The 12,740-nt window shown below is 35.0% G+C and overlaps 1 protein-coding gene across 1 annotated transcript in view; it reads right to left on the reverse strand.

Moving 5' to 3' along the window:
- Positions 1-9,677: 9,677 nt before the first annotated feature.
- Positions 9,678-12,740, reverse strand: part of LOC103604634 (ribosome production factor 2 homolog) — a gene marked incomplete at its 3' end in the record, with an annotated part of 20,052 nt that continues 16,989 nt past the window's right edge. The window contains exon 7 of the mRNA XM_008589210.1: positions 9,678-9,777. Within this exon, the coding sequence (XP_008587432.1) occupies positions 9,678-9,777 (100 nt within the window). The remainder of the gene's footprint in view (positions 9,778-12,740) is intronic.

Raw genomic sequence — 12,740 nt, forward strand, 5'->3', positions numbered from 1 at the left:
CCCATTACTGGTCAGTAAAAAAGACAAAAAGGAAAAAAAAAAACTTCTTAAAGAAAACATAGGAGAAAAACTTCAGCAAATAGGACTGGACACAGACCTCATGAATACGACCCCCAAAGCACGGGCAACCAAAGAAAATATAAACAAATGGGATTATATCAAACTAAAGAGCTTCTGCACAGCAAAAGAAACAATTAACATATTTAAAAGACAACCAACAGAGTGGGAGAAAATATTTGCAAAATATACATCTGACAAAGGATTAATATCCAGAATATACAAGGAACTCAAACAACTTTACAAGAAAAAAACAAGCAACCCAATTAAAAAATGGGCAAAAGAGCTAAGTAGGCAATTCTCTAAGGAAGATATACAAATGGCTAACAGTCATATGAAAAAATGCTCAACATCACTCAGCATCCGGGAAATGCAAATCAAAACTACACTGAGATACCATCTCACCCCAGTGAGGATGGCTAAAATCCAAAAGACTTTGAACGATAAATGCTGGCGAGGTTGCAGGAGATGGAGGAACTCTCATACATTGTTGGTGGGACTGCAAAATGGTGCAGCCTCTATGGAAAATGGTGGAAAACTGGATATCAATATACAGGAGAATGATATTAGACCCATACCTTTCACCATACACTAAAGTGAACTCAAAATGGATTAAAGAATTAAATATACACCCTGAAAGAATAAAACTTCTTAAAGAAAACATAGGAGGGACCCTTCAGGAAATAGGTTTGGACACAGACTTCATGAATAAGACCCCAAAAGCATGGGCAACCAAAGCAAAAATAAGCAAATGGGATTATTTCAAACTAAAGAGCTTCTGCACAGCAAAAGAAACAATTAACAGATTTAAAAGACAACCAACAGAGTGGGAGAAAATATTTGCAAAATATACATCTGACAAAGGATTAATATCCAGAATATACAAGGAACTCAAACAACTTTACAAGAAAAAAACAAGCAACCCAATTAAAAAATGGGCAAAAGAGCTAAGTAGGCAATTCTCTAAGGAAGATATACAAATGGCCAACAAACATATGAAAAAATGCTCAACATCACTCAGCATCCGGGAAATGCAAATCAAAACTACACTGAGATACCATCTCACCCCAGTTAGGATGGCCAAAATCCAAAAGACGCTGAAAGATAAATGCTGGCATGGTTGCGGAGAAAAAGGAACTCTCATACATTGTTGGTGGGACCGCAAAATGGTGCAGCCTCTATGGAAAATGGTATGGAGATTCCTCAAACAGTTGCAGATAGATCTGCCATATGACCCAGCTATCCCACTGCTGGGAATATATCCAAAGGAATGGAAATCATCAAGTCGAAGGTATACCTGTTTCCCAATGTTCATTGCAGCACTCTTCACAATAGCCAAGAGCTGGAATCAACCCAAATGTCCATCATCGGATGAGTGGATACAGAAAATGTGGTATATCTACACAATGGAATACTACTCAGCTATAAAAACGAATGAAATACTACCATTTGCAACAACATGGATGGACCTTGAAAGAATAATACTGAGTGAAACGAGTCAGGCAGAGAAAAAGAAATACCACATGTTCTCACTTATTGGTGGGAGCTAAAAAAAAAAAAAAAAAAAAAAAAAAAAAAAAAAAAAAAAAAAAAAAAAAAAAAAAAAAAAAAAAAAAAAAAAAAAAACAAAACGGGGGGTGGGGGGGGAAGAAGACTTTACAACTACAATTCCTTGAAGTTGATACGACAAGCAAACAGAAAGGACATTGTTGGGTGGGAGGGGGGAGAGGGAGGAGGGAGCGGGGTTTCGGTAATGGGCCACAATAATCAACCTCATTGTATATCGACAAAATAAAATTAAGAGAATAAATAAATAAATAAAGAGCAAAGATGGAGAACTTAACCCACCTGATTTTAAGACTTACTATAAAGCTACAGTAATCAGGACAATTCCATACTGGTTAAAAAGAGAAATGCAGATCAATGAAACAGAACAGAAAGCTCAGAAACAGACCCACACATACATGTCAATTCATTTTCAACAAAACTACCACAGCAATGCAATGGGGAAAGAAAAGTTTTTCCAAAAAATGCTGCTGCAACAACTGGATATCTATATGTGAAAAAAATGAACACTAACGCTTACCACACACCATACACAAAAATTAACTCAAAACAAATCACAAACCTAAATGTAAAACCTAAAACTGTTAAGACTTAAAGAAGAAAATATAAGAGAAAAATCTTGGCAATCTTGGGATAGGCAAAGGCTTCTTAGACAAAACACAATAAGCACATATCTTTAGAAGAAAAAAATGCATAAAATAGGCTTCACAAAAATAAAAAAAACTTCTGCTCTTTGAAAGACACCATTAAAACAAAATGGTCAGCTAAACAGGTAGCTAGCTCAGTTGGTTAGAGAATGGTGCTGGTAAAACCAATGTCAATGGTTCAGATCCCCATGCCAGCCAGCCACCAAAAAAAAAAAAGGTAATATAAAACAAAATGGTAAGCCACAGATTGGGAGAAAATATTCACAGACTATATATATATCAAAGAGACAAAGGACTTATCTCACATGTAGATACACTCCCTTATATACCCACTACTTTACTACTCAAAAGTAAGACAAATAACCCAATTAAAAAAACAATAAACCCCCCAAAGATTCGAAAGGACATTTCGCCAAAAAACATAAGAATGCTCAATAAGTATGTGAAAAGATGCTCAACATCATTAATCATCAGAAAATGCAAATTAAAACTGCAATAATACCAATACCTAATATTGTAGATTTGACTTTGGAAACATTACTATTGGTATAAAACACCCATTAGAAAAACTAAAATTAAAAAGAATGGTCTGCCAAGTATTGGCAAGGAGGTGAAGCAACTAGAGCTCTTATACACTGCTGGTGCAAATGTAAAATGGTACACATATCCGAGAACAGCTTGGCAGTTTCTTAAAATGTCAAACATACACTATTCAAATGATCTGACCACACCATTCCTACGTATTTACCCAAAAGAAATGAAGACCTATGTCTTCACAAAGATTTGCATATAAATGTACTTAGCAGCTCTATTTGTAATAGCCAAAAGCTGGAACCAACTTAAATGTCCATCAACAGATGAATGAATAAACAAATTGTGGAACAGCTAAAAATGGAATATATCTCAGCAATAAAAAGAAAAGTGCTATTGATACAAAACAACATGTGTGAATCTCAAAATAAACTGAGTGAAAAAAGCCAGGCCAAAAAAAAGCATATATTGTTTGTCTGATTCTATTCATCAAAAATTCTAGAAAATGCAAACTAATCTATAATGACACAAATCAGATCAATGTTTGCTTAGGATGGAGAAAAAGGACAGACTACAAAGGGCACAGGAAAATTTCGGGGGGTGATGAAAAGATTCTATATCTTGACTGAAGTGGTGTTTTTACAAGTGTATACATATGTCAAAACCCACCATATTTTTAATAAATACATGCACTTAATTGTATTTAAATTATACCTCAAAAGTTGTAAAAATATATTTAAAATGAAAATTTAAAGTAATCCCTAAAAACTGAAAACAAAATAAAAATAATGAAGCGATGTACTGAGCTGGAGGCATAATCATACAGAAATCTTTCAAGTGACTTCAAAACATAGTAATTTTACTGTATAATCCTACTGACATATAATCTACCCTACTGAGATTTTCTAGACAAACAAATGCAAAACAAAGAAAATCTCCAACTGTACTTAATATTCATATTATCAGATGTAATACTGTTGGAGTCACTGAGAACCTAGGTTTTTGTCACTTAAGAAAGAAGGTACACCTATAAGATTGATAAGGTTAAGTAAAGACCTCTTTGTCCTAACTTTGAATTAGAAGTTTCAGTATAAACTTGGAATGTATTTTATCTGAATATTTAAACATATTTCATACTTCTGAAAACTGAAAAAGCCTAGAAACAATGACCGACCCAGAAGCAATGAGCATCACTAGCACCCAGACTATAATTTCTGAAACAATTTCTCAGGGATCCCAGAAAAATAACTGGTTCTAGGACTGGAACAAGGAAAGTAGAAGACAAATCTGAGATATTAAAGGGGTGATGAATTAAAATGTGTCTAAACACAGAACACTGATAAAAAAGCTGACCCGAAAATGGATAGGAATGATGGTTGAAATAAAAAGGGAGTTTTATGAGTATAGATGTAAAGATAAAACCCGGTTAAACAGAACTAAGAGAGTGGAAGATAAATTGGTTGTAGTCAGAGGTGGAAAGCCCTAGTTTGAATATTTTTTCGATGGATTAATTACAAACAAAAATAAGATTTCAAATGTGGCTGTCCCCATGAGTAAATATAGTGGAAAAGGGCACAGGAGGTTGACCAGGGAATTTACAGTAAAGACCATGGGCTTTGGAGTCAGGGAATACGATCAGATCCTGATTCTCTACTTACTAGCTCTTCACCCTGGGCAATTAACTTAACTGGTCTCAATGTCTTTGTCCATAACATGGGAATAATATTACTGTCATGGACTGAATGTTTAATGTCCTCACAAAATTTATATGAAGCTCAAACCTCCAGTGTGGCTATATTTAGAGGTGGGAGATCTAAGGATGAAATTAAGTTTAAAAGATATCATGAGGGTGGGGCCCTGAACCAATAAGATTAGTGTCCTGTTAAGAAAAAACACAAGTGAGCTTGAATGCATGCATCAAAGCTAGGCCATGTGGGGACACAGCATGATGGCAGCCATCTGCAAGCCAGGAAGAAAGCCCTCACAGAAAAAGAATTGGCTAGAAACTTGACCTTGTACTCCTAGCCTCCAGAACTATGACAAAATACATTTCTGTGGCTTAAGGCACCCAATATATGATAATATGTTATGCGAACTTGAGCAGACTAACACATTTACCAGTGCAGGGCTGTAGAGACAATTAAATTTAATAAATTACCTGACCAGATCTACAGAAGTTATTTTCACTACTACATATTTTTCAGATATAATAAAAATTAGGAATAAGAAAGGTTAAAAAAAAAATTAAAACAATGACAAGTGATGTAGTTATGACCACTGATATAAATAACGGCAATGAAGAAACAGTAACCCAGTTAAGTAGTTAAATAATAGTAGGCCTTAAAGGAGCATTTAATAAAACTAATCAATTACTTCAGCTACTATCATCCTTATATACAAGAAACAGTCATATAAAAAAAGTAACCATAAAAATTAGAATGACTGTATCTAAAAGACATTTGCTGGTTTTCAATAAAGAAAAGCACTTCCCGCTAATATTAACCACAAATCTATGTAATATGTGAAACAGCGAAAAGGAAACAAAATTCACTCAATCATTTTTTTTTTTTTTTGGTGGCTGGCTGGTACTGGGATACAAACCCATGATCTTGGTGTTATAATGCTGCACTCTAAATCAAGTGAGCTAACTGGCCTACCCGGAAACAAAATTGAGAATGAATAAAATGAGTACCTTGTATGAAAATACTAACATTAAGGAAGACAACTTTTCTTTCTGGCCAATTATCAAAAAAAATGGAACTCCTTGAAGGAAGAAAGACCTTGATAAATTTCTCTTTCCCTAATGATCTACTATATTTCATATAAACACACAATATAAACCAAGAGCAGTTGTCTTATTTCATATTTATACTGAAAACCCAACTTCCCTTGGTGCCCTACAATCTCAATCCATTCCTCTTCTACATTTCTGCGTCTGTCCCCAAATTCCTTTTTGGTTTTTACTCCCTTCCCCTCATCACTGCATTAACTGATCATTCCTGCCATCTAGTGGAAGCACAAAATAATGAGAAGGCAGGGCTTATAAAAACCGTTTAAACAAAGGCAAACATAAGCCCTCACTCTGTTATAAAAAATTTTAAGTACCTCCTTCACCAGCAAGTAATAATTATATGGGAGAACTAGAGGGGGGAAGGCAGGATATCTAGGCCAATAGAGAACAAGTAATAGAAATATTGGCTAAAATTTAAGCTGAAAATATACCCTTTGACATAGATAGTACTGAAAGAAGGAAATATTGGTCATTGTCTTTCATGCATGAATTTAACTCATAGAAAATATAGGTAAGAACCTACAGACAAAGACTCTTCAAGGGAATATGGTAACCGCAGGCAAGATGGACAGCAGAGGCTGAAAAGCTCAGGCTTTGGAGGATATGGGTTTCAGTTCTGCCTCACTTGTTTTAGCTCTAATTATTTAACTTCTCTGAGCCTCTGTTTTCCCATTTGTAAAATGGGAATGTCACTATACTCAAGAGCTTTTGTAAAGATTAAACAGATAATAGTAGTGCTCAGTTAAAAAAAAAAGTGGTTATTATTAAAAAGAGAAATCAGAAGTTCTAAAAATTGTAATCCCAACAATACGACCATAAATAATCCCAGTAAGGACAAATGAAAGCAATGTGTCTGCCAAACCTTTTCTGGTGAGGTCAGATTTGTAAAGAGCAGTTAAACAATTTAATTTATATGTCACCACCTTTTCAAAAATAATCTAGGGGAAAGTATATAAAAATCAAAAGAAGGGCAATAAAAAGTGTGGCCCAAGCTTGCTAAGAATGGTGCAAGAAAAGATCAAATGGAATAAATAATAAATTTTTGAAACCTGAGAAAATATTGCTGAGCATCAGTAGGTGACATCATGGCTGTCAAATATGACATGAAGAGGGAACGTAAAGTACTGCTGCTTCGTGAATAACAGTGCACTGTGAATGAAAAGCTGAACCTCTCAACCTCTGTGCCCCTCTTTTCTGTCGACGTATCTCTGTTTTCTCCCCAACCCCACTCCAATGAGTAAAAACGCATAAAGCCAAAAGGACAAAGAGAAAAAGAAGAGCAATCCAAACCCAAAGCAAGCAGAAGGAAGAAAATAATAAGAATTAGAGATAAATTAGTGAAATAGAGAATAGAAAAACAACAGAGAAAAATGAATGAAATCAAAAATTGATTCTTTAAAAATACTCTATCAACAAAATCTTGTTATTCTAGATTGTTAATCTTTTTTTTTTTTTTCCCCTAAAGATGACCAGTAAGGGGATCTTAACCCTTTGACTTGGTGTTGTCAGCACCACACTCTCCTAAGTGAGTGAACTGGCCATCCTTATATAGGGATCCGAGCCCGCGGCCTTGGTGTTATCAGCACCGCACTCTCTCAAGTGAGCCACATGCCAGCCCTTAATCTTGCTAATCTTGATAGTTATTCTATTGACAAAACTTTAGCAAGACTGACCAAGAAAAAGAAAAGAATTACTAAAATCAGGAACAAAAGAGGGGCCGTTACTACCAACCTCACAGAAATAAAAAGAATTATAAGGGAATACTATGAACAACCATATGCCAAAAAAGTACATAATTATCAAACCTGACTCAAGGAGGAACGGAAAATCTGAATATATATATATAACAAGTAAAAAGGTAGAATTAATAGTAAAATAAAACTACTCACAAAGAAAAGTCCAGGCTTCACTGGTGAATTCTATCAAGCATTTGAAAAAGAAATAATACCACTACGGTATTATAGTATTATGGTATGGTGGTTCCTCAAAAAATTAAAAATAGAATTACTATATAATCTAGAAATTCCACTTCCGGATATATATTCAAAAGAATTGAAAGCATGGTCTCAAAGAGGTATTTCATGTTCATAGCAGCATTATTCACAATAGTCAAAAGGTGGAAGCAACCCAAGTGTCTATCAACAGATGAAAGGATAAACAAAATGTGATATGTACATACAATTGATCATTCAACTTAAAAAGGAAAGAAATGGGCCGACACCGTGGCTCACTCAGGAGAGTGCGCCGCTGGGAGCGCAGCGGTGCTCCTGCCGCGGGTTCGGATCCTATATAGGGATGGCCAGTGCGCTCACTGGCTGAGTGCGGGGCAGGCGACACCAAGCCAAGGGTTAAGATCCCCTTACTGGTCACAAAAAAAGAAAAAATAAATAAATAAATAAATAAAATAAAAAGGAAAGAAATTCTGACACATGCTATAACAGGGATGATCCTTGATGACATTACGCTAATGTGAAATAAATCAGTCACTAAAAGACACAGTCCCTTGGTATCTGTGGGGAATTGCTTCCAGGACTGCCATTGATAACCAAATTTAAGGATGTTCAAGTCCTTTATATAAAATGGCATAGTATTTGCATATAAGCTATATCCTCCTGTATACTTAAATCATCTCTAGATTATTTATGATACCTTATACAATGTAGATAGTTCTTATACTGTATTTTTTAATTATTTTTTACTGTCATATTGTTATTTTTTAGAATATTTTTGATCCACAGTTGGTTGAATCTGCAGATGCAAAGCCTGTGGATACAAATACTGTAAGAGCCTTTTTCTAACTCACAGGATGAAGATAATTTAGTTTAGGAATTCTACCATACCTGGAAGGCATGTCCCCTCTTTAGAGGAAAGATGGGAAAAGGAGTGATTATATATGTTCAGCACTCAGCATGGTGATGATAATAAAGTAAAAAGAACTGAGGAGGTCATTAAGAGTTTCCTGGAAAAGAAATTTGATCTGAAACTTGTAAGAATAGTAGAAAATGGATAAATAAGAATGACACCAGAAAAGACAACAGGAATGTGCACAGTATGTTTTCAATAAATCATTATTTGATCAAAAAGAAAGGAAGGAAATTGGGGAAGATCAAGGAGGCAAGTTATATAGGAGTTATAGCTGTATATTAAACTAAGGCTAAGGCTTTGTATATTAAACTAAGAAAAACTAGAGGTTTCTGAGTTGGAAGTGGATAAAGTATAACAATCTTAAAATTTTAACTTTTCATTTTTCTAAATTTAACAATGCCAGTAATAACATTAGACGGGTACAAGCACTTTATAAAGTGTAAAACACTATATAAATAGGATGATACATAAGCCATGAAAGCATCAAAAAATCATCATCTACAGAGCACCTCTTTAATTCTACTGAGATAGTTAAGTACAGTCATGTGTTGATTAACGATGGGGATATGTTCTGAGAAATGTATTAGGCAATTTCATCATTATGCAAACATCACAGAGTACACACTTACGTAAACCTACATGGTACAGCCTACTACACACCTAGGCTATGATGCAGCCTATCACTCTTACATGACTAATGTGTTATATTACAGTAGCTATGATGTCACTAGGTATAAACCTACATGGTACAGCCTACTACACACCTAGGCTATGGTGCAGCCTATCACTCTTACATGACTAATGTGTTATATTACAGTAGCTATGATGTCACTAGGTGATAAGAATTTTTCAGCTCCATTATTTCATACATATTTTTTTTGGCAGTTGGCAGGTACAGGGATCAAACCCTGGACCTTGGTGTTATCAATACCACTCTCTAAACAACTGAGCTAACCAGCCAGCCCCTCCGCTATAATCTTATGGGACCGCCATTGTATATGCACTCTATTGTTCACCAAAATATCCTTATGTGGTGCATGACTATATACTTTCCTGCTGCTGGTCAGGGAGAAAGAAAATTATGAAAAGAAAAAGAAGAAATCAAAAAGAAAAAGGAGAAAGAAGTTGTACCCCAGGGTGAAGTGGCAAAATGCCACCAATGACAGTCTTATATTGCCTACCTGAGCTATACTGCAGATAATAAATATTAAAATACTTACCAATAAAAAGACTTTTTAGTCTTCTGTAGTCTTCTGTTATATCAAACTCATCACCAGCAAATATTAACATGGGTTTTGTTCCCTCAGGACATTTACTGTTCTGTGAAATAAAAAAAAAAAGTAATTACATAATTATCAAAGTCTAAACTGTCTATATGTTGATTTTAAAGTAGTCAATCCCCCTGAACCAACCAGCCACCAAAATAATAATAATAATAATAAAATAAAATAAGTCGATGCTTATATACAGTAATTTGTTTTCACATTTTAACTGTCCTAAAACTAAGTCTGCAAATACTGATTTTAGACTTAAAAACAAAGGTGGGATTTTTAAGCTTACAGATGTTTATACTAAAAAATAATTCTTTGTTCCACTCATTTACATTATCAAATAATAGGAGGTCAAAGAATGATGGTAAGCACCTTTTAACATTAGTCTATACAAAGAATAAAATTAAAAGCTACACTTGCAAAAAAACAAAGCCTAACCAAACAAAAATAGCCCTCTAACAGCCAGCATCTTAGAGTCAAAATAATTTTAATTGTGATTGCTTTGAATTATTTGAACCAATGTGCCTTTTCCGCTGTATCACATAAAAATATTTTTAAATGAAGGCTAAACTACCAACTAGACATTCACATAAGAAACAGTATTATTTTACACAGGCTATAAAAAGTATGGGCCAATCCTCACTCCTCAGGGTTGAAGCTCTTACTATAAAAAGTATTTTGTCCAGTTCTGGATTTCCTATACCAAGAAGAATGTGAGCTGAGTAACAAGAGGATTTAGAATCCACCAAAATAAAGAAGAAAAAAATCAAATAGAAAAAATTCTTTAGATGAAGGATTAACTTATGGAGGAAGGTAAATGGTTGATGGCCTAAGCTTCCCATTAATTTCAGTACTCTGCTTTGACAGATAATCAGGGATTATTCAAATCAAACCCCCCAGAAAAGGACAAAAAACAAACATTCTCTGTCCTAGGACCAGAGGTCACCTGTTGCTTTCCTGGTCACCATGACCACTCTTGTTGACATCCTCCATTTCCAAATCCTGAACCTTAACTGTCTATACATAAGAGATGGAGATGTGCCTAAGGTCTGTTGGAAAGAGAGCTTGAATGAATCTTCCAGACCCAACAACTATCCAGTGCTCTCTCTGTGCCTTACCTGACCCTAGACCTATGAGGGCTATTTAGGTGCAGAGTAAGTAAGAGAAAGTACCACGACATCAACTACAACTTTGGCTTTCAAATCATCCTGATCATAATGCATAGTAATAAAAAATATATTTTAAGCTATGACTCAGTATAAACATCATAAAAACATATCTAAATAAAAGTTATGTGGTATAATACTTAACATGTAGTGCACTGATATTTTCTACTCTATTCCATTAAAAAAAAAAAATTAGTCACGCCCACATCATGAGAACCATGAATAAGAAAAGCTACAAGAGATGAGCTGTATTTGAATAGTCTAAAGACACTAAAAACTCAAAATACTATAGATACAATGATATAGTATCTTAAAAACAAAATAATTATGTAAAGTCCATGAAACCTTGTTTTTTTAACAAAGGAAATAATTCTTATAAATCATACAACATTCCCCAAACTTTTCAAATATATTTATCTTATCTAAAATAAATCAACTTGCCTCAAAATTTAATCATCTTGTTCCTTAAGGCTTATTTCATGCAAAAATAATTATCCCTTGATGTTTGGCCATCTTAGAAAACAGGCTCCTAGAATACTCAATTTCCTGCTAGAGTCTAATCACCTGTTAAATGTTCTTAGTCAGCTTTCTTAAAAGTTAACAGAGGAAAGAAGCTTGGCAACATAAGCAGGCAAGTGAAAAAAGAAACACCTGGTGAAAATGTCTTAAAAATCTGAGGTATCAGAGAAAATAAATATGAAGGGAAAGTATAACAAAACATCCAAGTCTAAACAAACTAAAAATATAAGCTTGTAACCAAATAAGAGTAAAACGTAAAGGACTGCCTACTAAGTCTGAGCATATGTAGGAATTGCCAATGTAACCATACTCTTATCACTTAATAAAATTCAGAGTTATGTTTACACTCCATGAGTGAAAATTTAGTATTCAATTTAAATGGTTCAGGCTGGCGAGTTAGCTCAGTTGGTTAGAGTGCAGCCTTGCAACAATTAAAATTAAACAGTTCATGTTAAGAATGAGACCTGGCAAACAATAACGGCTTTGTGGTTCAGTTTAGAAGCTGCACAGTGACTACAGTATTTCATTCCTTTGGAAGTGAAACAGAAATTGTAGAGGGGTTGGCACGCACTCATCAGTCAGTGCTCATGCCTACTAAGCTGGTGACTGAGCTACCAGCAGTGGTAAAGGTGAAATGGGGATATGCTGCTCATCTCCAGGGATCTTTGCACAGCACCAAAGAGAAACTGTCATAATATGATAGCCACCACCTAATCAAGCACCACGGTTTATACACTTTACAAAACACCTTCCAATACATTATCTTCATTGATAAGCATTTTCACATTTATTTCTTATTTGATGTTGTTACCCCTATTTTAAACTTGATTGCAATTGATGGTCAAGGAAGTCACTGACTTGCCAGGTCACAAACGTCACCTATATGGCCAAAGCAAGCCTCAAACCCAAGTGTTCTGCCTCTAAATCTAATCTCAGGCCATTGTTCTCCCCTGTACCTGAGGAAGCTGGGGTGACTAACAAAATGGGGACCTGGTGAGAGCCTTTTTGCAATCACACAGTATAAGAATATTTAGTTTAGGAATTCTATCAAACCTGGAATGCATGTCCCCTTTTTAGAGGGAGGGTAGGAAAAGAATTTGCTACAATTCTTTCAAATATAACATGAGCCTCAAAAACTCATAAACCAAGAACAGTTACATAACTTTCCATTACAACCAATAATAACCTTTCTTTCAAAGCCCTTGAGTCCTAATCTTGGTTATACTTACATCATGAGGGTACTTCAAAAAGTTCATGGAAAAATAGAATTAAAAGATCATATGGGGCCGGCCCGGTGGCGCACTGCTACAGTGCGCCGCTTGGGAAG

The sequence above is a fragment of the Galeopterus variegatus genome, unplaced genomic scaffold, assembly GCF_000696425.1.
Source record: "Galeopterus variegatus unplaced genomic scaffold, G_variegatus-3.0.2 Scaffold5296, whole genome shotgun sequence".
Classification (NCBI taxonomy): domain Eukaryota; kingdom Metazoa; phylum Chordata; class Mammalia; order Dermoptera; family Cynocephalidae; genus Galeopterus; species Galeopterus variegatus.